The following is a 26,280-nucleotide window of genomic DNA, read 5'->3' on the forward strand; positions in this document are numbered from 1 at the left end:
ACATCTAATGTGCAGGGGGTAAAAATAACAAATTGTGCAAACAATAAAAGTAAGCAAATAACATTCAGAACTGAAGTTCATGATAAGGAGTCCACGGCCACGAAGCCAGTCACTGCCGATCCAGGAGCCCGTTAATTGTAGACCACAGCCTCACTTCAATGCAGAGATGAGGAAACCTCACCGGGCAGCAAGTTGAACACTGGCACGTCCCTCACCTCCAGCCCTGGCACCCTTTCCTTTTCAATCTGGCCCAGCATTTATATCAGCCAAACAAGGAATAGTTCCTCACTTTCAGACCTGGGCCCTGCTACTTCAATACGCTCTCCAGCCCGATTTGGCCCATGACTGACCTTTCCAATCTGGTCTGGCAATTAAATCAGTCAAACATCAACTTGTTCCTCACTTTCAGTCCTGGGCCCTGCCTCCTCAACTCTACCTTGCCTCGGTTCTGCCGTTTCGAATCGCCTCCAAGTCCACCCGGCAGCCAAAGTGGTTCATTCCCTGCTCTCGGGCCAGGGCCCGCTGCCTTGATTCGACCCGTGCACACCACAACCACAACCATCCAGTACCTTCTAAACTTCAGTTCACACTGTAAAAATGCCAGGTCGTAGAGGCGGTTCAAAAGCTCAACACTGAAAGGGAAGTTACAGGCTATTGATTGCAGTGAATGTTTTTCAGAAAAAGTGTGATTAATAAAGTAATTAGTAGTTTTGTTTGCTGCCAGCATGTTCCTGCTGTGCTTCACCAGTGCCACCTTAAACCGGAAGCAAAAAGTGAAGTAGTGTTCACAGACCATTCAGAAATCTGAAGACGGAGGGGAAGAAAGTGTTCCTAAAACATTGAGTGTATGCCTTCAGGCTCCTGTAGTAATGAGAAGAGGGCATGAATGGTGACAATTCTTAATGATGGATGGCGCCTTCATGAGGCACTGACTACTATACAATAAGACCAAAAGACATAGGAGCAGAATTAGGCCATTCAGCCCATCAAGTCTGCTCCACCGTTCCATCATGGCTGATATATTACCCCTCTCAACCCATTCTCCTGCTTTCTTCCTGTAACCTTTGATGCCCTGACTAATCAAGAGCCCATCCACCTTCGCTTTAAATATATTTAATGATTTGGCATCCACAGCCGCCTCTGGCAATGAATTCCACAGATTCATGTCTTCTGGCTAAAGAAATTCCTCCTCATGTCTATTCTGAATGAACATCCCTCTAGTCTGAGGCTGTGCCCTCTGGTACTAGACTCACCAACTATAGGAAACATTCTCCTCACACCCAGTCTATGCCGACCTTTCAATGTTTGATAGGTTTCAATGAGATTCGCCCCCCCCCATTCTTCTAAACTTCAGTGAGTATTTGCCCAGTGCCATCATCACATGTTATCACATGTTAATCCTTTCATTCCCAGAATCATTCACATGAACCTCCTCTGGACCTTCTCCAATGCCAGCACATCTTTTTTTAGATAACAGGCCCAAAGCTGCTCACAATAATCCAAGTGGGGTCTGACCGGTGCTTTATAGAACCCCAGCATTACATCTTGCTGTTACATTCTACTCCTCTCAAAGTGAACGCTAGCATTGCATTTGCCTTCCTCACCACCAACTCAATCTGCAAGTTAACCTTTAGGGAATCTTGCAGGAGGACTCCCAGCATCCTTTTCTCCTATGATTTTTGAATTTTCTCCCCATTTAGAAAATAATCTATGCTTTTATTCCTTCTACCAAAGTGCATGACCATACAGTTCCCTACACTACAGTATATTCCACCTACCACTTTGTCCATTCTCCCAATCTATCCTTCAGCAGACTCCCTGCTCTCTCAGTACTACCCCTGGCCCTCCACCTATGTCCACAAACATGGCCACAAAACCATCAATTCTGTCATTCACATCTAACGAGAAAAGAAGTGGTCCTTTGATGGTGGGGCAGCTAGTGTCCTTGATAGAACTGGCAGAGGTGCTCAGAGCTGTTTGAAAATTCCATCAACTTTAACTTTAGTTTTCATTGCTTTGATAAACAGGTGCTTCTCTCCTCTTTTACTTTTATGAAATAAATTAGTGTGATCCACAGATTGGTGGGGTAATGATCTTGCTAAAGCTGGAGATGGTCAAGCTTTCCTTCATTTATCCTCGTAGGGAGTGATGCTGGATGATAGTAGAAGCTCACATTGATAAGCTAGATCTAGTCATAGTCATATTTATTGATCCTGGGGGAAATTGATTTTCGTTACAGTTGCATCATAAATAATTAAATAGTAATAAATCCATAAATAATTAAATAGTAATATGTAAATTATGCCAGGAAATAAGTCCAGGACCAGCCTATTGGCTCAGGGTGTCTGACCCTGCAAGGGAGGAGTTGTAAAGTTTGATGGCCACAGGCAGGAATGACTTCCTATGACGCTCTGTGTTGCATCTCGGTGGAATGAGTCTCTGGCTGAATGTACTCCTGTGCCCAACCAGTCTATTATGCAGTGGATGGGAGACATTGTCCAAGATGGCATGCAATTTGGACAGCATCCTCTTTTCAGACACCACCGTCAGAGAGTCCAGTTCCATCCCCACAACATCACTGGCCTTATGAATGAGTTTGTTGATTCTGTTGGTGTCTGCTACCCTCAGCCTGCTGCCCCAGCACACAACAGCAAACATGATAGCACTGGCCACAGACTCGTAGAACATCCTCAGTATCGTCCGACAGATGTTAAAGGTATCGCTGTCCTTGATAGATCTGGCAGAGGTGTTCAGAGCTGTTTGAAAATTCCATCAATGTTAACTGTAGTTTTCATTGCTTTGATAAACAGGTGTTTATTAAAGCAATGAAGATAACAGCTCCTCTCCTCTTTTACTTTTACGAAAGAAATCGGTGTAATCCACAGATTGGTGGGGTAGTGATCTTGCTAAAGCTGGAACGGGTCAAGCTTTCCTTTATTTATCCTCATAGAGAATGATGCTGGATGATCTTTGAAGCTCACAATGAACATTGATAAGGTAGATCTGGCAGAAACATCGTGTCTCTTCCTCTCCATAGATGCTGTTTGACCTGCTGAGTTCCTCCAGCATTTTGTGTGTGTTGCCATTGATGATTTTTTTAAATTGTTGTTGTGGTTGTATCAGGAGAGTTGTGAGTGAAACATAACTTTCCTGGAAAGTTTTTGAAGTTGGAAGTAAAGTAATGAGAGGTCAAGGTTGCAGGTGATGCTGCCAGTAAAAGTTGAATGAAGACAGGGAAACCATGCTCAATGTTAAAGTATTTTTACTGAGTGTTATAGGCTACAGAAGCTACCAAAAGGGAATGAGAGTGAGGGAGAGAGAAAGCAAAGGTTAGATCTGTAAATGTGCTGATTGTCAGCAAGGAGGAGATGTTACTTCTGATCCACAGAGACTGTAATCTCTCCGTGAGGAAGTCAAGGATCCAGTTGCAGAGGGAGGTATAGAGGTCCAGGTTTTGTAGCTTGATTGATTAGAAATGAGGGTATGATTGTGTTGAACGCTGAGCTGTAATCAATAAACAGCAGCCTGCTGTAGCTGTCCAGGTGATACAAGGCCAAGTGGAGAGCCAGTCAAGTTGCATTCACTGTAGATTTATTGTAGCTCAAACACCATCTATAAATTTGCCAACAACAAAACTACTGTTGGCAGAATTTCAGATGGTGACGAGGAGGCATACAGGTACAAGATAGATCAGCTGGTTGAGTGGTGTCACAGGAACAACTTTGCGCTCTATGTTAGTAAGACCAAGGAATTAACTGTGGACTTCAAGAAAGGGAACTTGAGGGAACACACACCAGTCCTCATCAAGGCATCAGTAGTGGAAAGGGTGAGCAGTTTCAAGTTTCTGGATGTCAGCATCTCTGAAGATCTATCTGAGACCAACATTGATGCAATTACAAAGAAATGACAGTGCCTATAATTTCATTAGGAGTTTGAAGAGACTTGATATGTTACCAAAGATGCTCGCAAATTTCTACCAATGCACCGTGGGGAACATTCTAACTGCATCACCATCTGATATGGAGGGACCACTGCACAGGATCAGAAAAGGCTAGAAAGTTATAAACAACACACACAAAATGCTGAAGGGACTCAAAAGGCCAGGCAGCATCTATGGAAAAGAGTACATTCGATGTTTTGGGCCGAGACCTTTCATCAGGACTGGAAAAAAAGATGAGGAGTCAGAGTAAGAAAGTGGGGGAGGGGGAGGATGAACCACAAGGTGATGGGGAGGTGGGATGAAGTAAAGAGCTGGGAAGTTGATTGGTGAGAGCGATATAGGGCTGGAGAAGAGGGAATCTGAAAGGAGAGGACAGAAGACCATGGATGGAAAAAAAGGGGGAGCACCAGAGGGAGATGATGGACAGGTTAGGAGATAAGGTGAGAAAGGGACATGGGAATGGGGAGTGGTGAAGGAGAGTGAGGACCATTACTGGAAGGTTGAGTTGTTCCCTTGCCATCAGGTTGGAGACTACCCAGACAGAATATAAAGTGTTGCTCTCCAGTCTGTGTATGGCCTCATCGCAACAGTAGAGGAAGCTGTGGACTGACATATCAGAATGGGAATGGGAGGTGGAATTAAAGCAAGTGGCCACTGGGAGATCCCATTTTTTCTGGCGGACAGAGCGAGGGTGATCAGTATAGCAGTCTCCCAATCTGTATTTGGTCTCACTAATATACAGGAAGCCAAACCGGGAGCACCAGATACAGGTGATAATCCCAACAAACTCACAGGTATCACTGGTAAGGATTGTTTGGGGCCCTGAATGGTAGTGAGGGAGGAGTTGGAGGGGCAGATGTAGCACTTGTTCTGCTTGCAAGGATAAGTGCTAGGAGGGAGATCAATGGGGAGGGATGACTGGACAAGGGAGTTGTGTAGGGAATGATCCCTGCGGAAAGCAGAAAGTTAGGGACTGGAGACATGCTTATTGGTGGAATCCCGCTGGAGATGACGGAAGTTATGGAGAATTATGTACTGGACGCGGAGGCTGGTGAGGCGGTAGGTGAGGTCAAGACGAACCCTATCCATGGTGGGGTGAGGGCAGACGTGCACAAAATGGAAGAGATGTGGTTGAGGGCAGCACTGATGGAGGAGGAAGGGAAGCCCCTTTCTTTGAAGAAGGAGGGCATCTTCTTAGTTCTGGAATGAAAAGCCTCATCCTGAGAGCAGATGCAGCAGGGATGGAGGAATCGAGAGGAGGATGTCGTTTTTATAAGTAACAGGGTGCAAAGCAGTATAGTCCACGTAGCTGTGAGAGTCAGTAGGTTTATAATAGACATTAGTAGATAAGCTGTCTCCAGAGATAGAGAAAGGGGAAAGAAGTGTCGGAAATGGACCAGGTAAATTTGAAGGCAGGGTGGAAGTTGGGGGCAAAATCAACGAGCTCCACATGGGTGCAGGAAGCAATACCAGTGCATAGGAAAAGTTGGAGAGTGATACCATTGTAGGCTTGGAACATGGACTGTTCTATGTAGCCGACAAAACAGTCAGGCATAACTGGGACCCATGTGAGTGCCCATGGCTACACCTTTTGTTTGAAGGGAGTGGGAGGACTCAAAGGAGAAATTATTAAGAGTGAGGGTGAGTTCCGCCAGACAGAGGAGGGTGGTGGTGGAGGGGAACTGGTTGGGTCTGGTGTCCAGAAAGAAACGGAGAGCTTTGAGGCCTTCTTGGTGAGGAATGGGAGACTGGACATCCATAGTGAAAATTGGGGCCAGGGAACTTGAAATCATTGAAAAGATCAAGAGCGTATGAAGTGTCACGGATGTAGGTAGGAAGGAACTGAACCGGGGGGGATAAAACTGTTCAATAGGGTAGGAACAAGCAGAAACAGTAGGTCTACCTGGACAAGCAAGTTTATGGATCTTGGGAAGGAGGTAGAAATGGGAGATGTAGGGTGAGGGAACTATGGGGTTGATGACAGTGGATGGAGATCTCCAGAGTTAATAAGGTCAGTGATGATGTGGGAGAGAATGGCCTGGTGCTCCTCAGTGGGGGACAAAATGCTGGAGAGATTCTGCAGGCCAGGCAGCATCTATGGAAAACAGTACAGTCAATATTTCAGGCCGTGACCCTTTCCACGGAAAAGAGTACAGTTGATGTTTTGGGTCGAGAACCTTTCTGTGGAAGAGAATACAGTTGACGTTTCGAACTGAGACCCTTTCTATGGAAAAGAGTATAGTTGACGTTTCAGACTGAGAACCTTTCTATGGAAGAGAGTATAGTCGACGTTTCAGGCCAAGACCCTTCTATGGAAAAGAGTACAGTTGACTTTTTGGGCACTAGTTTCCCCAGTATCGAGAACAGCTTCAAAAGGCAATGCCTCAAAAAGGCAGCATCCGTCATTAAGGACCCCCATCACTCAGGACATGCGCTCTTCTCATTGTTACTATCAAGGAGGAGGTACAGGAGCCTAAAGACACATATCAACGTTCCAGGAACAGCTTCTTCCCCTCTGTCATCAGATTTCTTAATGGACTATGAACCCATGAGCACTATCTCACTTTCTTCCCGCTCTTTTTTTGCACTACTTATTTAATTTGATTTTTTAAAATATATTTTTACAAATTTACAGTTTTTATTGTTATATTTTGCTGCCACTAAAACACCAAATTTCACGGCATATGCCAATGATATTAAACCGGATTTTGATTCTGGTTCTAAATGCATCTGTGGAGAAATGTGTGAACCAGTCATCAGGGAAATGAACATGGGATAGAAGAGCATAGATTTGTGAGGTTGAAAAAAGAAAGAAAGAGAGGGAGAGTTGAGGAGAGCATTGAGGATGCTAAATGGTTTTGGAGGGAATGGTAAGGTAAAGAGTAAGCTATGAAAGGAAAGGAAGAAATTGGTATTTAAGAGGTTTTCATCTTAAATATGGACTTTAGAGAAAAAAAATCAACGTCAAATTTAACTAGGACAGGTGGCCAAGGTGGAATTGGAGAAAAAGGGAAGATTATAACTAGACATTAATGTTAATACCAATGTGCGTAATTTTAAGGTGATTAGAGAAAAGTATGGGGGCGGGTGTAAGGTACCCAGAAAGTGGTGGGTATGTGGAACAGTGGTGGTGGCAGATACATTAGGGACATTTAAGAAACTCTTAGATAGGCACATGGATGATAGAAAAATGAAGAGGTATGTATGAGGGAAGGGTTAGATTGATACTAAAATAGGTTTAAAGGTTGACCTTTAAAACCCATTGTGGGCCGAAGAGCCTATACTGTGCTGTAATGTTCTATGTTCTACAATAGTGATGTCTTTTTTAACATCAGCAGTCACATTGCAATTTTTGTACATCCCAGATGCGCAGATAGAGGTGATAATGCTAGTTAAAATATAAGTGGAGCTAGGCATGAAGATTATAAATACACCTAAAATGTCAGGCAACAAAGTCATCATCACAACCTTCTGCACATTTCCCCTGCCCTGTTAAATAAATGGCTGCAAAGAATGGCACGTGCAATACATTCCTAACTGCACAAATGGGAAATACCACGGAGTTAGTAGCAAGAAAGCATTGAAATTCAATAGTACCTTTAACCTCCTTGAGTTTTTACAAACTGACTTACAATCAATTACAGTAAGTGCTTTTGAAGTGGAGTCCCTGTGGTAAAGGAGGATATGTGGCAAAGGCTTCATGCACAACAGTATTTAATAATGTCGATCACATTCTTCAGCTCTTTTTCAACATAAATTGTAGGATGTTTTTCATTCAAAGTTCCAAGTAAATTTGTTATCACCATATATTACCTTTAGATTCATTTTCTTGCAAGCCTTCTCAATAGAACAAATAAATCCAATAGAATAAATTTAGAATTACGCACCAAGACTGACAAACAACCAATGTGAAAAAGAAGAGGAACTATGCAAATAAAAAAAATAATTAATATGCATGGATAGGTGGATAGATAAACACACACAAAATGCTGGAGGAACTCAGCAGGCCTGGCAGCATTTATGAAAATTAGTCAACGCTATGTTTTGGGCTGAGACCCTTCACCGGGTGGATAGATGATGCTGAGAACCCGAGTTATAGGATCGTTGAAAGAGTACTCAGAGGCAGAGGCCTCAGTATAACCCATGCACAAGACAGCAGCAACAACAATGGAACACTCATTCAGTACTGACTTGGGGCAGCAGGTCCTTGGAGTGGACTTGAACACATAAACCAGTCAGGCAAGAATCTGACCCACTGAGTCTTGGCTGACGTTAGTTAAAGATTCCAATATTGTTGAGAATATAATTGTGTAAAGAAATTGACCCTCTGGCATATCCACTGACAGTGGTAGCTTTAGATTATAGAAGCACGCAAAATGCCAGAGAAATTAAACAGATCAGGCGGCATCTATAGAGGGGAAGAAACTGTCAACCTTATTAGCTAAGAAGCAGGGATCCCCAACCTTTTTAGTGCCTGTTATGCCTCAAGGAGATCTGTGATTTTCTTTTGTGAGAATGATGTAATGGTCTTTTGGAGGTCACCTGATGTAGTTTTCCTGCTGATGTGAGGTCACGTGATGACATGTGCACCACGGGTATATAAGGGAAGACCCCGGATGACGCAGTTAGTTTTTAGTTTTTAGATTTCCAGCTAGAACGTACTGTGTCTCTGTTTCTGTTACGTATTTGTTTTTATGACGCAGTTTCATTTTTAAAACGGTTGTTACGTTCTGTTGCAAGGTACAATAGTGCTGGATTGGCAATTTTTGCTGGTAGTAATTTTTACTACTGCTGCTTATTCCAGCAGTAGTACGGGGGAGTGAAGACTTTATCGAAGTACAGGACCCGAAGGATTGAGAGGAGTCGGCATCGTTCAGCAGCTTAACAAAGGGTCGACCTTAGTGAGTCTTTGTTGAAGGAGTAGTGATCTGCATCAAAGATAACTCTTGCCAAAAGAGCAAGGAGTTCATGCGGGATTTGCTCTCTAGAAGAATTTAAGGTCAGTTGTTTAAAACTGTTTATTTCCGGCATCGTGTATCCTGTGGACAGAACCAGCAAGCAAGTCACGTCTATGAAGAAATCCTTCTCCAGAGAAGTCTCTCCCAATTGAACGTATAAATCTGTTGGACTTTCAAAGTTACCATTTTAAGAACTATATCTGACTTTACCGCTTTAAGAACTGTTTTCGCATTTAATACTTTCAGAACCAGTGCCGAGTGATGACTTGTTGAACGGCTGCATAGCGGTTAACTTCCGGTTAAGGTTTTCATTTATTTTAATTGTTTATCCATGTTTAATAAATGTTTGGTTGTTTTTATATAACCTGTCTCGATTGATATTCATTGTTGCCAGTTACGTAACAGTGCCAAAGACCCCTAGCATTAACCGAGGGGTCCATGGACCCCAGGTTGGGAACCCCTGTGATGAAGGGTTTCAGCCTATAACGTGAATTGTTTTTGCCCTCTGTCAATGCTGCCTGACCTGCTGAGTTCCTCGAGTATTTTATGTGGGTCACTCTGGATTTCAAGAGCCTGCAGAATCTCTTGTGCTTATACCATATAATTCATTTCAGACCTTTGGAATTTATGTTGGCAAACTTGTTTAAATTCAAGTTCAAGTTTAATTGTCATTCAGTTACACACAGGAATACAGTCAAATTTTTGTACCTCTGGGGCCGAGGTACAAAACAGAGTATCAGCAATCACACACAACACAAGGTACATATAGCACATATAACTACGAAAGCAATAAAACATACAGTCACAAAAAAGTAATATAGCCCAAGCCCCTGAGTGTCATGCCTGTAGATTGATGGTGCATTGGATGTTGTCCTGGAGCCATGTTTCTGCAAGAACAAGCTCACAACAGTCTTCATCACACATTAGTGCAGCCACAGACGAACACACTCCAGCTTGTCTTCCACCAACTGAACACTGGAAGTTTAATGTCGATTGGCTGTACAATGCAAACCTTGATTTACTTTGTTAACAAATAACATTGCCATTATTCTGCTGTTTCCTATTTGCTTGCAAAGATCGTTGGCATTCATGTCACCTGTCCAATCTTTTTAATTCTGTTTCCACCAAGGAAATGATGAACCAATGTTAAAGAAGCACCGTGTCCAGCTGGAGTACCTGGACTCAGAAGAGTTTCGGAAAATACTAAATGCAAAATCAAGACACATTGGCACAATCCAAGAGGTACAACCAGTCACTCTTTGTCTTGCTTCTCTAACTGCAGCACTGTAAAGAATGGAATGAAGCCAGTTGTGGTTTACCTTCAGTCCATGATTTTCCTGTCAAAACTGCACTGAATAATCATACAACAGCAATCTGTGTTCCACTCAATGGGTGTATGAAACTTCATATTTGCTTTTGCTTCGAGAGACTTATAATCCCGCTCTGAAACACCAGTTAACTCGGTTCGTACAGATTATGAAATCTCCATATTTTTCCTTGGATTCTTTTGGCAATATGCAGACCTCATGTTTGTCAATCATTAATGTGTTCTTTCTCATAAATCACAAACTTCTGAATCTTCATAATTGATCAATAATATTATTTTAAGGAAAGGAAAATAGATGAATTTTATAAGATTTCTATTATAAGTTGAATAGTTGTAGATATTTTATGTGAAATATAAAATGTTTGATTGCAGAGAATGAAGGTGACCTTATTGAAAAAAATTAAAGTTAAGTAGCATAGATAAGGTGAATCTATTTATAAGGTGGATAAGTCTTTTCCACAGTAGGGAAGACTAAACCTGGAAGGCATAGATTTTGTGGAAAGATTTAAAAGGGATTCGAGGGGCAACTTATTTCATGCAGAAGGTGGTGAGAAGATGGAACAAGCTGCCAGAGGAAGTAGTTGAAGCAGCTATAACAGTATCAGATGAGTTCAATGCCTTTTGCATGAAACCTGCTGCTTTGAAAGGGAGAACATAACTACAGCTCCCTGGAGATCACTGCTGCACCTGGTGACCCTGTGATATCTGTCTCGGAGGTCGATGTTAGGCTGCCTTTAAGGAGGGTGAACCTCACAAGGCAGCAGGATGGAGTACCTGGTTAGGCTCTGAAAGCTTGTGCTGAACAACTGGCAGAGTATTCAAAGACATTTTCAACCTCTCACTGCTACAATCAGAAATTCCCACCTGCTTCAAAAAGGAAAGAATTATGCCAGTGCCTAAAAAGAGTAGTGTGAGCTACTTAATGACTATCGCCCAGTAGCACTCACATCTGCGGTGATGAAATGCTTTGAGAGGTTGGTCATGGCTAGAATGAACTGCCTCAGCAAGAACCTGGACCCACTGCAACTTACCTATGCCACAAGAGGCAGACTCGATCTCAATGGCTCTTCACATGGCCTTAGATCACCAGGACAATACAAACACCAATGCAAGGATGTTGTTTGTTGACTATAGCTCAGCGTTTAACACCATCATTCCCACAGTCCTGATTGATAAGCTACAGGACCTGGGCCTCTCTACCTCCCTCTGCAGTTGGATCCTCGACTTCCTAACCAGAAGACCACAATCTGTGTGGATTAGTGATTACATCTCCTCCTCACTGATGATCAACACTGGTGCACCTTGGGTGTGTGCTTAGCCCACTTCTCTACTCTCTCTATACCCATGATTGTGTGGCTAGGTACAGCTCAAACACCATCTATAAATTTGCTGATGACACGACCATTGTTGGTAGAATCTCCAGTGGAGATGAGCGGGCTTACAGGAGCAAGATGTTGGTAAATGTAAGGCCATCCACTCTGGCGAGGCCGCACCTGGAGTACTGTGTGCAGTTCTGGTCTCCTTACTTGAGAAAGGATATACTGGCTTTGGAGGCGGTGCAGAGGAGGTTCACCAGGTTGATTCCAGAGATGAGGGGGTTAGACTATGAGGACAGGCTGAGTCACCTGGGTCTGCACTCGCTGGAATTCAGAAGAATGAGAGGAAATCTTATAGAAACATATAAAATTATGATAGGGATAGATAAGATAGAGGCAGGAAAGTTGTTTCCACTGGTAGCTGAGACTAGAACTAGGGGACATAGCCTCAAGATTCGGGGAAGTAGATTTAGGATGGAGATGAGGAGGAACTGCTTTTCCCAGAGTGGTGAATCTGCAGAATTCTCTACTCTAATGAAGCAGTGCAGACTACCTCAGTAAATGTATTGAAGACAAGGTTGAATAGATTTTTGCATGGTAGGGGAATTAAGGGTTATTGGGAAAAGGCAGGTAGGTGGAATTGAGTCCATAGCCAGATCAGCCATGATCTTATTGAATGGTGGAGCAGGCTCAATGGGCCAGATGGCCTACTCCTGCCCCTATTATGTTCTTATGAGATATACCAGCTAGTTGAGTGGTGTCACAGTAACAACCTTGCACACAATGTCAGTAAGATGAAAGAGCTGATTGTGAACTTCAGGAAGGATAAGATGAGGGAACCCAAACCAATTCTCATAGAGGGATCAGAAATGAAAAGAGTGAGCAGTTTCAAATTCCTGTGTCTCAAGATCTGTTAGGAACCAACCTGGTCTCAGCATATCAATGCAGCTATAAAGAAACAAAAGAGTGGCTATATTTCATTAGGGGTTTGAAGAGATTTGGTTGGTCACCTAAAACATTCAGAAAACTTATATATATTTAACATAGAGAGCATTCTGACAGGCTTTATCACTCTCTGGTATGGAAGAACTACTGCACAGGACCGGAAGAGGCTACAGAAAGTTGTAAAATTAGTCAGTTCCATCTTGGGTACTAGCCTCGGTAGTATCCAAGACATCTTCAAGGAGCAGTGCCTCAGAAGGGCAATGTCCATTATTAAGGACCCCCATCACCCAGGGCATACCCCCTTCTCATTGTTATCATCAGGAAGGAGGTACAGAAGCCTGAAGGCATATACTCAGTGATTCAGCTTCTTTTCCACTGCCATACGATTCCTAAATGGACATTGAACCCATTGTACCACACTTTTTAAAAAATATTTATATTACTTACTGTAATTGATTTACTTATTTTTTAAAAAATATATTATCATATATTGCATTGTACTGCTGCTACTGAGTTAACAAATTTCACCACACATGCTGGTGATAATAATTCTGATTCTGAGCATCATTTAAGGAGCACTTTGATGTGTACGTAGAGGGGTGGGACTTGGAGGGATATTAGCTGAATGCAGAAAATTGAGACTAACTGTGTAGGCACCATAGTCAGCGTGGACTGGTGGGCTGAAGAGCCTGTAACCATACTGTGTGCTCTATGACTCTGACTCAAAGTATATAATGATTTCTGCCTTACTGATTACTATCCAACAATATTCATTAACAACACCATCACTTTAAACTGCTCTGCTGTTTAGCTTAACACCTTGTAAGCTTGCAAAATTTTTTAAATTGTGACAGAATAGTAATGCGAATAGATTTGAAAATAATAACTTCCTCGGCAGTCCCTCAAAGTTGAGGTTTCTTTGCTTTCACTATGGTTCTATAAGCTGTGCAATGGTCTGCTCTACAGATCGATGCAAGATTTGTATACTTGCCACAGTGGGGGCAGGAGATAGATAGCTTGACAGATTCTGCATTTCATTTACTGAGTATATGGGCCAGAGATTCCCCCAAGATGATGGCATGTTACACTTTTTCAAAGAGAAAATCCACAAATTGTTTCCTCTGTCCACCTGCTAATCATTTTCTGTGATGGAGCTTAGAAAAGGGTGCTTGTTCAGAATCATTAGTAGGTTTATTATCACTGACTTATATGATATGAAATTTATTGGTTTTGTGGCAGCGGTACAGTGCAAAGGCATAAAAATTGCTAGTGCAAAAAAGGAATAATGAGGTAGTGTTAAGGGATTCACGGACCATTCAGTAATCTGATGGCAGAGGAGAAGGAGTTGTCCCTGACTTATTGAGTATCGATCTTTAGGCTCCTATACCTCTTCCCTGATAGTAGTAATGAGAAGAAGTCCTTAGTGATAAATGCTGCCCTCTTTAGGCACTGCTGCTTGAAGATGTCCTCGATGGTTATGCCCATGAAGGAGCTGGCTGAGTCTCCAACCCTCTGCAGCCTCTCGTGATCCTGTGCTTTGGAGGCTCTGTACCAGGCGATTATACAACCAGTCAGAACGCTCTCCACATAGAAATCTGTAAGAGTGTTTGGTGACATATCAAATCTCCTTTCAGGAATCTGTTGCGCTTAAGGTGGAGACTAAAATATATATAATATATATTGACTTCAGTACTTAATACTTAAAGAAATGACAGTTATACTTTTGCACAAGAGAGATAGCTGAGCTATTAAAAATATCGTTAAAAATTCACTCAACGTAGCTTGGCGTTTTCAGTATTCTGTTCCCCAGTTAAAATAGATGTCAGCGTGTTGAGTACTGGTTAAGTCACAGATTTCAAGTAAAAACTAATGTAGCTTTCTCTAGAGAAGGGCAGGAACCACTCAGCGACTTATGGATGTTTACACTTGCCTGGCCATGTGGTTATTCTGACAAAACTATTGGTTTCATAGTGTTTTAGCAGTAAACAGTGCCAAATCTCAAAATCTGGCTCATCTGTTATTGGTTATATGCACTCAGTGGCCACTTTATTAGGTATACAAGTACACCCGCTCTAATCAGCCAATGACGTGGCAGCCACTCTACATAAAAGCATGCAGACATGGTCAAGAGGTTCAGTTGTAGTTCAGACCATACATCAGAATGGCAATGAACCCTATGTGACTTTGACTGTGGAATGATTATTGGTGCCAGTTAGGGTAGTTTAGTACCTCAGAAACTGCTGATCTCCTGTGATTTTCACGCACTGGAGTTTACAGAGATTGGTGTATAAAACAAAGAACATCCAGTGAGCGACAGTTCTATGGAAGAAAATACCTTGTTAATAAGAGTAGTCAGAGAAGAATGGCCAGACTGGTTCAAACCAACAGGATGGCGACTTAATAAACTAGCCACTGTGTGTATGTCACCTTTCCAGAAATACAAAATATGATTTGCTAATGAGTTTTGAGAAATATTATTTGTTTCAACAGGCTGAAATAGAGTTTCAAGAGCAGTATTTTGAGCCACGTGTGAAGAAAGAGCAAATGGAAGAAAAAATGAAAAGCATCCGTGAGATGAAGTGTAGAGTTGTCACTTGCAAGATGGTAAATAATCAATTTAATCGGGAAAATTCTCCTTCATTGTGTGCAATTGTCCTCTTTTCAAATCTAAAATTCCTTAGAGGCTGTTAGAGGCCTTTGTTTAGAAATTCCCTCCCTGTCTCTGTAACTTCTCCTTCCTTCTTAAGACCCTCCTTAAAACCCATCTTTTTGATATTGTGGTTATGGCAAATAAATGTGAAATGCTACATGGGCTAGCACAGTAAAAGGTTGTGATCTTTTCCCATGGTAATGTTGGACATGGGGCTTAGTAAAACAGAAAGCTTGGAGGAGTATAGCAAGTATACTAGTGAAATTAAAAGGGATATCAGGAACTATTCAGTTGGCTCAACATTGTAGGCCGAAGGGCCTGTAATATGCTGTGAAGTTCTGTACTGTAACTAATAGTGCCAAACAAAGTCAAAGAAAATCCAAAGATGTTTCAGAAGTGCATAAAGAAAAAAAGCTAAGAATAAGATCTATTAAGGAGCAAAAACGTAACCCTGGGGAAACAGAGGATGAGGTACAGTGCTTGATTAAAAACATTGAGACTGTATTCAAAATGAAGAAGGGTAATGCTGATATTGTGGTAAAAACTTGTGCAGTCCTCTACGGGATAGAAAACTAGATATTATGGAGTTCAGCGTCTTTGAAACAGATAATTCCCAATCCCAGGTGGAACATATCCAAGGGTGTTAAATGAAACAAGGGAGGAAATGGTGGATGATATGGTGATGAGTTTTCAATTTTTCCTTGGTGGTGAGTAAGTCATTGGAATCCATTTTAAGAGTTAAGTGTAAACATTCATTTAGATCCTTCATCTGCATTCATCATGTCCAATCTTCATGGAAGTGTTGCTTTGGCAAGACTGAATGCTATTCTAGTTGAGAGCAGGTGTAAAATCTGCATTCTTTTATAAAGAGCTAAAGATTCTTTCCATTGTTTCTTTGAGGTGGTTCATATATGTATCCTCACAACATGACATAACATCTTGTCCAAAAAAAATGAACCTTTTAGTGGTGCCACTAAATTGGGGTAAATCATACTATTTCTGTTTAACTCCAGTTGTGTCTGACCGACGACCAACTTTATTTGCCATATACATTTATATGTATTAGGAATTTGCTGTGGCGTGTTGGCACAACATGCAACATAAAACAACATTCAACAGCTAATAAAGAATTATATAAAAATAAAGTCAGAAGTTAAAAGTACAGATTTTGAATAAAATGTACATAAATATCAGCATGCATTTACAATATAAAAATAGTTTTTGAGTTTACAGTGCAGTGCACCGACTGAGATCAGAGGTAGAGTGGGGTGGGAGTCTAACTAGAATGGTTAATCAGATAAACTGCCTGGGGAGAACAAACGTTTAAAATGGCATGAATTGGTTTTGTTTTAATAGTCCTATAGCACATTCTGGAAGGGAGATATGGAGCAATGTGGCATCTGATCAAGCTTAAAATTCAAAATTATTTTGAAAAGTAATTAATAGAAAGTGCCAGTTAAAGTCCTGGATTCTTAAATGAGAAAGGACTCTGTGCGGACGGATTCAGAGAAAGTTAAAGCAGGGGAACAGGCCCTTCAGCCCACATGTAAGCCAATTCTACATCAATCCCATATTTTACTCTCCCCACATTCCCATCACCTCCACCCAGATTCTACCGCTCGCCTACCTATGAGAGGCATGTTATGTGGCCAAGTAACTTGCTTATCTTATCTTCAGTATGTGGGAGGAAGCTGGTGCATCCAAGGGAAACCCTGTAGGACAAGGGAGGACATGCAAACTCAACACACAGGGAGCACCTGAGGTCAGGATTGAACCTTAGTCTCTGGTGCGATGGAGCACCAGATATATTGGTTCCACTACTGTACCACCCCGCAGGTTTCAATCCCTGTATGAAACAATTGGGCCAAGCTTTTGAAATAAAAACTATGGTAAAGCATTTCACTGTATGTTTTGATGCACATGTAACTAATAAATCTGATGTAAAGTCATGGTTCATAAATAGCTGTTCATATAAACAGATCATACACCTTAAAGTTTACAATTTATCTTTGCACTTTGTTCGTAATCACTGAATTATAAAATGCAGATATTTAGGTGTGACTCTATTAATTTTAAGGTGATTGGTAGTATAGGGCGGATGTTAGAAGTAAGATTTTTACACAGAGTAGTGGGCACATGGAATATACTGCCAGGGTAGAGACATTAAAAAAAACTCTTAGATAGGCAGGTGGATGATAGAAAAATGGAGAGCTTTGTGGGAGGGAAGGATTACATTGATCTTAGAATCAGTTAAAGGGCCGGCATGGCATTGTGGGTCGAAGGGCTTTACTGTGCTGTAATGTCCTATGTCCATTCACCTCCACACTAGACACCAAAATAGGAACTCCCAAACTTAACATACCAATTTGAAATTTAGGATTTTGATCAAGCTTGGTTTAACAACAGTTAACTTGACATTGACAACTATTTTTTTTACCTGAAAGTTTATTTTTGTCTTTAAAAAAATGACTGTTTTGAGTTTAATCTTAATTTTCTGGAAATTATTGCCAGACCTGTAAATACTGATGGCAGGAAAAGCAACATATTGTATTGTGTGTCAAGACAATTATGTAAGTCACACTGCAATTGTTTCTTGCAAGATGTTTTATTCAGAATTAGCACATGGTCAGCTTAATTGTTGGTGCAGTAAATACTGTTTCACGGAATTTGGACAGATTTTGTTCTGCTTTATGAGGGCATGGATGATGAACAAATATTCTGGTGCCTCTGCATTTGGTCCCGTGACTTGTTTAAAGTATCAATCAGAATCAGGCTTAATATTGCTGATATATAAGACCATAAGATACAAGAGCAGAATTAGCCCATTTGTCCCATTGAGTCTGCTTTGCCATTTCATCATGGTTGATTCATATTTCCTCTCAGCTTTCATCTCCTATCTTCCCTCCATGTCCCTTCATGCCGTGACCAATCCAGAATCTATCCATCTCTGCCTTAAATATACATAAAGACTTGGTTGCCTCTGGCAACAAGTTCCACAGGTTTACCACTGGCTAAAGAAATTCCTCTTCATTGCAGTTCTAAAAGGGCACTCCTCTATTTTGAGGCTGTGTCCTCCCACCAAAGGAAACATCCTGTCTACATATACTCTATCAATATCTTTCGCCATTCGATAGATTTTAATTAGGTAACCCCTCATTCTTCTAAGTTCCAGTAATTACAGGACCAGAGCATGTCCTCGATGATGTGGAAGCCAGTGCCCATGATGAAGCTGGCTGAGTCTACAACCCTTGGCAGCTATTTCCCATCATGTACATTGGCCCCTCCATAGCAGACAGCAATGCACCCAGTTAGAATGCCCTTCACAGTAGATCTGTAGAAGCCTTTGATGATGATATGATCCTTTGTCATCAATCACAAAGTTGACTTCCCCTCATTCACTTTAGTGACTGTTCAGCATTTCTTGTGTCTCCTTAAAATATCTCTTTTCTTCGTCATAACACATATCTATTAATATTCTTGTTTCAAACCTGGCGCAGAAGTTACTGAAGTATGATAATAGCTTAAATCTGACCCCAAAGATGGGAAATGGGTAATGCATGTTATTCAATATCTGAATGAGATATAGCATGTTGAATCCCAACATGGATTTATGATAAATGAAAAGCAAAATTTTTTCAAGTTTAAATTTTGGAAATGTAGTAGAAGGAATTTGACAGTGTGGTCGTTTCAAACGCCCATTGAAATGTTTAATCAAATATTCTAGGAGATCTGCAGTGGTTACCTCAGTAACTGAACAGATTTTACAATCCCAACTGAATTATACAAAAGTGACTGTTGGCTTCAAAGTTTATTGATTCATTTGGAAGGAAGACGATCTGTGTTACCTCATCTCGTTTGTATGCAATTCTAAATCTCCTCCAGCATGCCTGTAAATTGCAATCACCAGTGAAATAACAGTCCTTGCACTAGCTCTGATCAGTCATCAGTTCAAAAGACTTCCCGCAGCCGACCTGACATCAGGCTGAGCACCAACCATACAGTACATTCACACACGGCGAATTAGGAAAAGGCAGAAGGTGAAAATCATAAGAATTATAATAATTTCTGACATTGTTACATGAAAGAGGCACAATCTGCAAACGTAAAGAGGTTTTTAACATGCGGAATTCTGGGGGAGCTCTATAGGTCAGGCAGAATATATGAAGAGGAATGAAGAGTTGGTGTTTGGGGCCTGCTAAGTTCCTCCAGCATTTTGTGTGTGTTGCTCTAAATTTCCAGCATCTGCAGAATTGCTTGCGTTTTTGAGGTTTTTAACATTAGTTTCCAAGTGTTAATTTAGTATTACAATTAAAAACTCCAAAACTTTGTATATCAAAGCTTAAGATTTTCAGAGTAACACACACAAAGTGCTGGAGGAATTCAGGTCAGGCATCATCTATGGAAATGAATAAACAGTCAACATTTTGAGCTGAGGCCCTTCTTCAGGACTGGAAATGAAGGGAGAATGAAAAGGTGGGGGAGGATAGATGAAGCCAGGTAGGTGGGAAAGGTAAAGGGCTGGAGAGGAAGGAAACTGATAGGGGAGGAGAGTGGATCATGGGAGAAAGGAAATCTGGAGGGGCACCAGTGCAGATGATATGCAGGTAGTAAGAGGCCAGAGTGGGGAATAGAAGAAGAGGGGAGGGGGATTTTTTTTTACCGAGAGGAGAAATCGATATTCATCCCATTAGGTTGGAGGCTACCCAGCTGAAATATGAGGTGTTGCTCCTTCACCCTGAGAGTGACCTCATCATGGCACAAGAGGAGGCCATGGACTGACATGTCGGAATGGGAGTAGGAATTAAAATGGTTGGCTACTGGGAAATTCCACTTTTGACACATTTGGTGTGTGTTTCTTTGGATTTCCAGCATCTGCAGAATTTCTAGTGTTTAAGATTTTCAGTGCATTTGTTGAGAGAGGCTGGGTTATGGATAGTTTAAATTCACCTTCATATGATAGCAAAGGAAAAGGCAGCATACAGCACCCCTACAAAAATGTAAAGATTTCCACAGTGAAGAAATCCTGAAGTTGCTGTAAGTTTCAGAATAACCAATTATAGATGGAATTTGATGCCATTACATGCACTGGCCCTTTAACATTGAAATAGTGTAGCATATAGATGCACAGAGCTGATCTGAAACTCTGCGTGGAGAACTTGAGCACTTTCAAAGCAAGGGCAGAGGTATTTCAAGGGAAAAACATACCACTTCAGAAAAGCAAGAGAAAGCCAATAAGCGTTAGGCTTGCTTTCATCCCAAGAATGATCTTATTTTAAATGGTGAACTATTGATCAAAATTTATATTCCATAGAACAGTAGAATACAAATATAGACACTTCGGCCCACAATCTTCTGCCGAACTAATTAAACCAGTAACTAAGTGCCAGCTAAACTAATCCCTTTTGTCCATATCTTTCTATTCTTTGTACATTTATATGCCTAAGAGCTGCTTGAACATTTGCATCATATCTGCCTCCACCACCACCCTTGACAGTATTTTTCAACCACCCACTACTCACTGTGTTTAAAAAAAACTTGACCTGGCCATTTTCTTTGAACTTACCCCTCTCTCAACTTAAATGCATGCCCTCTGGTATAAGACATTACAACCCTGGGAGAAAGATGTCACCTGTCTATCTATGCCTCTCATAATTTTATAAATCTCAGCCTCCACCACTCCAGAGAAAACACCCCAAGTTTGTCCAGCCTCTCTTATAGCGCATGCCTTGGCAACATCCTGGTGAATATCATCTGCACCCTCTCCAAGGCCTTCACATCTTCCCTGTAAAGGGGAACCAGAATTAAACACAGCCTAAATAGTCTTTTATAAAGCTGCAACATTTTCCAACTCTTGAGCTCAATGCCTCAACTAATAAAGGCAAACATACTTAAACCAAAAATTATTAACTATTGAAATAACACATGCAAGTATGAATCTTACAGATGATTATAGCATCATTAAGCGTTTTACTTTGGTAAAATTATCTTCATCAGTTGTGAAATCTTGTCAAACTTCAATTGAACTGTTTCCACAGTACATGGGCCAGATGGCCTAATTCTGCTCCTATGTCTTGTTGATTTATGGTCTACAGAGCAATAGACTGTGTGATAATTTCTGTGTCTATACAGTGATAATACCTAATATTTTTCTCATTTTCTTAACAGTGTAAATATACATATTTCAAGCCACTAGAGATGTGTGTGAGTGAAAACCATGACTATCACTGGCATGATGCAGTCAAGCGCTTCTTCAAGTGTCCGTGTGGTAGCAGAGCGATAGCATTAACAAGGTTGCCAAAGAAGAGCTGCAAGTATGTCTGGGATGGGCTGTCGATGGGGAAAGGCCAAACGTGGAAATACTCAGTTATTTTAAAATGTTCTCAGTATGGAAATATTATTAGCCTGCCCTTCATATGGCTCATACCTAATTGCCCCACAATGATTGGCTTTCTATATTCATTCAGGTAAGGACAACATTGCTCTAAGTGCAGAGTGACTAGGCATTAGTGAACCGGGTGGGTTTTCAAAGGACATTTTGGTCCATCGAGCCAGTGCTGGCTTGTAGCATAGTTCCATTTCTCCCCTCTCTTTCGGAGCAGACTTGATGGGTTATGGGGCTTTCTGTTGCTGTGTTATGGTCTTTCCCTGTAAACTAGGCCACAACTAGAATATTACATCCAATTATGTTTGCCGGACTTCAGGATGGATGTGAAATCCTGAAGCGGATATTGGGCGCTGCTGTAGAGTAGCGGTTAGCGTGACACTTTAACAGCTCAGGGTATCCCAGAGTTTGGAGTTTGATCCTGTTGCTGTTCTGTAAGGAGTCTCCTGGAACGCATGGGCTTTCTCCGGTATCCTCCCACAGTCCGAAGATGTAGCGGGTAGGTTAATTGGTCATTGTCAATTGTCCAGTGACTGAATTTGGGTGACTGAATTTCCTAGAGATGCTGCCTGGCCTGCTGCGTTCACCAACAACTTTTATGTGAATTTGGATTAATTGGGTTTGTCGGGGTTTGCTGGGATGGTGTGGCTCAAAGGGCGTACCTTGTACTGTATCACTAATTAAATAAATAACCCTCAATCAATATTTGCTGGAATGATTCCAGGTATGAGGGGCTTTAGGTTGATTAAGCTGACTTTATTCTCCTAGTAGTGAAGGAGGGTGGGGAATATTTGACAGAGGTGTGTAAGGATATAGTTAGTTTAGATAAGGTAGACAAGGATTTCTCCACATGCTGCAGTTTCCTCCCACATTCCAAAGTCGTACAGTATAGTTCAGGTCAATGAGTTGCAGGCTTGCTGTGGTGGCTGCCCCACACAATCCCAGCTGATTTGATTTGATGTGATGGACACATTTCACTTTCAATGTACAAGGGGTGATTGATAAGTTTGTGGCCTAAGGTATAAGGAGTCAATTTTAGAAAACCTAGCACATTTATTTTTCAACATAGTCCCCTCCTACATGTACACACCTAATCCAGCGGTCGTGGAGCATATGGATCTTCAACCTTCAGAAAGTGTCCACAGCAGGGGTGATTGATAAGTTTGTGGCCTAAGGTAGAAGAAGGTAAGTTATACAGCTCTTGTTACATGCACGTGCAGTTCAACTCCTTGAGTGATTATGCAGAAAGTTTGAGGTTAATAATTCATCAGGGGTGATTAATAAGTTTGTGGCCTAAGGTAGAAGGAGATGAGGTATTAACTTTAAACTTTCTGCATAATCACTCAATGGATTGACCGGCATGTGCATGTAACAAGAGCTGTATAACTCATCTCCTTCCACCTTAGGCCACAAACTTATCAATCACCCATCTGTGGCCACTTTATGGAGGTCCAAGATCCATCCGTATGCTCCACGACCGCTGGACTAAGTGTATAAATGTAGGAGGTGGACTATGTTGAAAAATAAATGTGCTAGGTTTTCTAAAATTGACTCCGTTTACCTTGGGCCATGAACTTATCAATCACCCTCGTACATGTGACAAATAAAGCTCATCTTTTCAACAAGTATTTCATTGAGATGTCTTGAGGTTATGAAAGCTGCTCTGTAAATTATAGGTATTTTCCATATAATGTGTTCTTATGTATGGTTATTATACAACTTGTTCATCCTTGTATTTGTAACTTTAAAAATAATCCTTTTATTTGAATCTCATAAAGTTTTGGAAAGTTCAGTACAGTGGGTTCCAGTTAATTGAGACATCGGTTAATGGGGCAGCCGCTTATTTGGGACAGTTCTTAAAAGAACAAAAACTAATCAAGAAAATGGCCAGGATTCCCTTTGTTTATTTGGGGACACTGCCACTTAATAGGGACAGGTGACTGTTGCCGAACAGTTTCTAATCAGTGTCAGTTCTGTGCACTTGTGTGGCCATTTAACGCAACACTGTGCTTAGAGCAAACAGTGTTTAAATAGTGTCTATTGCATGTGTTTGCGTTCAAAAAGCAGTGATTTTTATTACTGACAGCTTATTTCTATAAGCAATAAGACAATTTAGAAGCTCACTGTGCTTTAAAGCATTCAGGCTTGGAGGTGCCAGAAACAGCCAGGAGTAAAAATGAAATCATTTCACTGCTTCAACAAGTTAGAAACTATGAAGAATTTGAAGGTATCAACAATTGTCATGAATGTTGCAATAAAAATGAAGATTTTGGAGATGTATTCATCAAAAGCATTGTTTGAAGGCAGTCCATTATCTGCACTAGATGTTTGCCCTGATTTTGTTCATTTACAGTCAATCAAAAAAACACGTCAGTATACATTGGATGAATTCATCCCTTGATAACTATTAGGAGCTAATACACAGTTTTATAGTACTGTAGTAATATTGGTAGTGGGTGTTGTTCTTCCAACCTGAGTGTGGCTTCATCTTTACGATAGAGGAGTCCGTGGATAGACATGTCAGAATGGGAATGGGACGTGGAATTAAAATGTGTGGCCACTGGGAGATCCTGCTTTCTCTGGCGGACACACCTACTCTCTGTCTAAGATGTTCTGTATTTTATTAAAATACATAATTTGCTATCCAGTTAAATGGTAGTTTGTCGTTTTTTTTACTATGTCCACGACACTTTGGCAGCTGCTTAATTGGACCAAAATGTACTAGTCCCAATGTGTCCCAATTAACCAGAATCTACTGTATTTATAAACATATTCTCATGAATTACAGTAGCATGAAAAAATTTTCTAACATCGTAGCAAAGCGCACAATCTCTTATGTAACACAGTACTAACTGTTTGTGTTCCTTTTCAGCAACTGTGGCTTGTATAAGTGGGAGAGAGATGGAATGTTGAAGGTGGGTTTTCCTAAGGTTATGGTGTATTCAGTGTGTGGATCTCTAATGTCTATTAACTACAACTAATATTTGACAATATACTCATACGTTCATCCAATACAGGAATCAAAAATTAAAGAATTAATTTCAGAGTAAATGTCAATAATTAGATGGGTGTTACTGTCCCCTTTCGATCAATCTCACCCCTGGGGTACTTTATACTTTATTGTGGCCAAACAATTGATACTAGAACGTACAATCATCACAGCGATATTTGATTCTGCGCTTCCTGCTCCCTGGATTACAAATATTAAATATTAAAAATATTGAAAATAGTAAAAATTAGTAAATATTAAAAATTTTAATTATAAATCATAAGTAGAAATTAGAAAAATGGTAAGTAAGGTAGTGCAAAAAAACCGAGAGGCAGGTCCGGATATTTGGAGGGTACAGCCCAGATCCGGGTCAGGATCTGTTCAGCAGTCTTATCACAGTTGGAAAGAAGCTGTTCCCAAATCTGGCCGTACGAGTCTTCAAGCTCCTGAGCCTTCTCCCGGAGGGAAGAGGGATGAAAAGTGTGTTGGCTGGGTGGGTCGTGTCCCTGATTATCCTGGCAGCACTGCTCCGACAGCGTGCGGTGTAAGTGAGTCCAAGGACGGCAGATTGGTTTGTGTGATGTGCTGCACCGTGTTCACAATCTTCTGCAGCTTCTTTTGGTCTTGGACAGGACAACTTCCATACCAGGTTGTGATGCACCCTAGAAGAATGCTTTCTACGGTGCATCTATAAAAATTAGTGAGGGTTTTAGGGGACAGGCCAAATTTCTTTAGTAAGATAAATTAATAAGTCATCTCATGGAAAGATTGTGATGTGTAGAGATCATGTCTCAATTTGATTCTTCAGTTAAGTAGAGGTCATGTGTTCACTAATAAAAAAAATTGCTCAATTGTGTAGATACCAAACGACAGACCTTGTAATGTTAATACCATAATACTAGTTTTGGGTGTGTCAAACATATCAATCTATGATGAAAAATGTTTACATCACTGTTCAAACAAATGTGAGCTTCCAGGCACCATTTCCTCCTGTGGACGAAAGCCATTTTCCTTTGTGGGAAATAACCGACTCAGCTGTGTTTGGATATGATTTCAGGTTTCAAAACCAGTTTTATTAACAAATACTCCTCTTTCAAAGTTCCATCTGTTCGTTTATTCAAGATTGATACCTCAGTCACCATTGGTAGGAAACTCTATTAGAAAATGTCCAGCGGTATCTAGGTTTGTGAATGATGTCTGGAATCTTAAGCCACGTGTTTGTCTTAGAACGCCCACTATGGACCTTGGTCACTTTCCATCACGGACCTATGTTTGACCCATTTGAAGCTGTGTTTTGTGTGACATTGAACCTATCAGACTATTGACTAATCTCTGCTTACAGGCTGGGATCTTTCTAATGTTCTTTGGTGAGGGTACTTCTTGGACAAAATCTAACAAGATCTAGGGGTTTAACAGGGTTCTGACAGATCTAACAGGGTTGCTTCTAATGAGTTTTTGCTAGTAACTATATTTTTCTAACTGCGGGGAAGAAAACAAAATTTTGTCAGTGTTTGTGGTTTTGGATTTTAGGTTGAAAAACCTTGCAAAACCAAAAACCATGCAGATATTGAAAACCCCTGTTTGGGAAGGAGAGAAGTAAAATTAACATTTCAGGTCAATGACTATCCATCAGAAACTTAAACTGTTGTCATAAAGACATAGAGCACTAAAGCACAGAAGTGGACTCTTTGGTCCATCTAGTCTGTGCTGAATCGTTCTTCTGCCTAGTCCCATCGACCCACACCCATGTCTTAGAGTTTTAAAATTCTCACA

General features: G+C 41.0%; 1 protein-coding gene across 6 annotated transcripts in view; it reads left to right on the forward strand.

Annotated features, from left to right (window-relative positions):
* The window catches only part of mcm10 (minichromosome maintenance 10 replication initiation factor), a 76,767-nt gene that overhangs the window by 48,389 nt on the left and 2,098 nt on the right, over nt 1-26,280 (forward strand). For 4 of the 6 annotated variants that reach the window (XM_063072785.1, XM_063072783.1, XM_063072781.1 and 1 more), the window contains exons 16-19: nt 10,028-10,140; nt 14,977-15,090; nt 21,302-21,447; nt 24,391-24,433. In XM_063072785.1, coding sequence (XP_062928855.1) covers nt 10,028-10,140; nt 14,977-15,090; nt 21,302-21,447; nt 24,391-24,433 — 416 coding nt within the window. Of the gene's footprint in view, nt 1-8,744; nt 10,000-10,027; nt 10,141-14,976; nt 15,091-21,301; nt 21,448-24,390; nt 24,434-26,280 lie in introns of those variants that run through there. The other 2 variants (XM_063072786.1, XM_063072787.1) reach the window with 2 other exon arrangements.

Source organism: Mobula hypostoma, chromosome 20 (assembly GCF_963921235.1).
Source record: "Mobula hypostoma chromosome 20, sMobHyp1.1, whole genome shotgun sequence".
NCBI lineage: Eukaryota > Metazoa > Chordata > Chondrichthyes > Myliobatiformes > Myliobatidae > Mobula > Mobula hypostoma.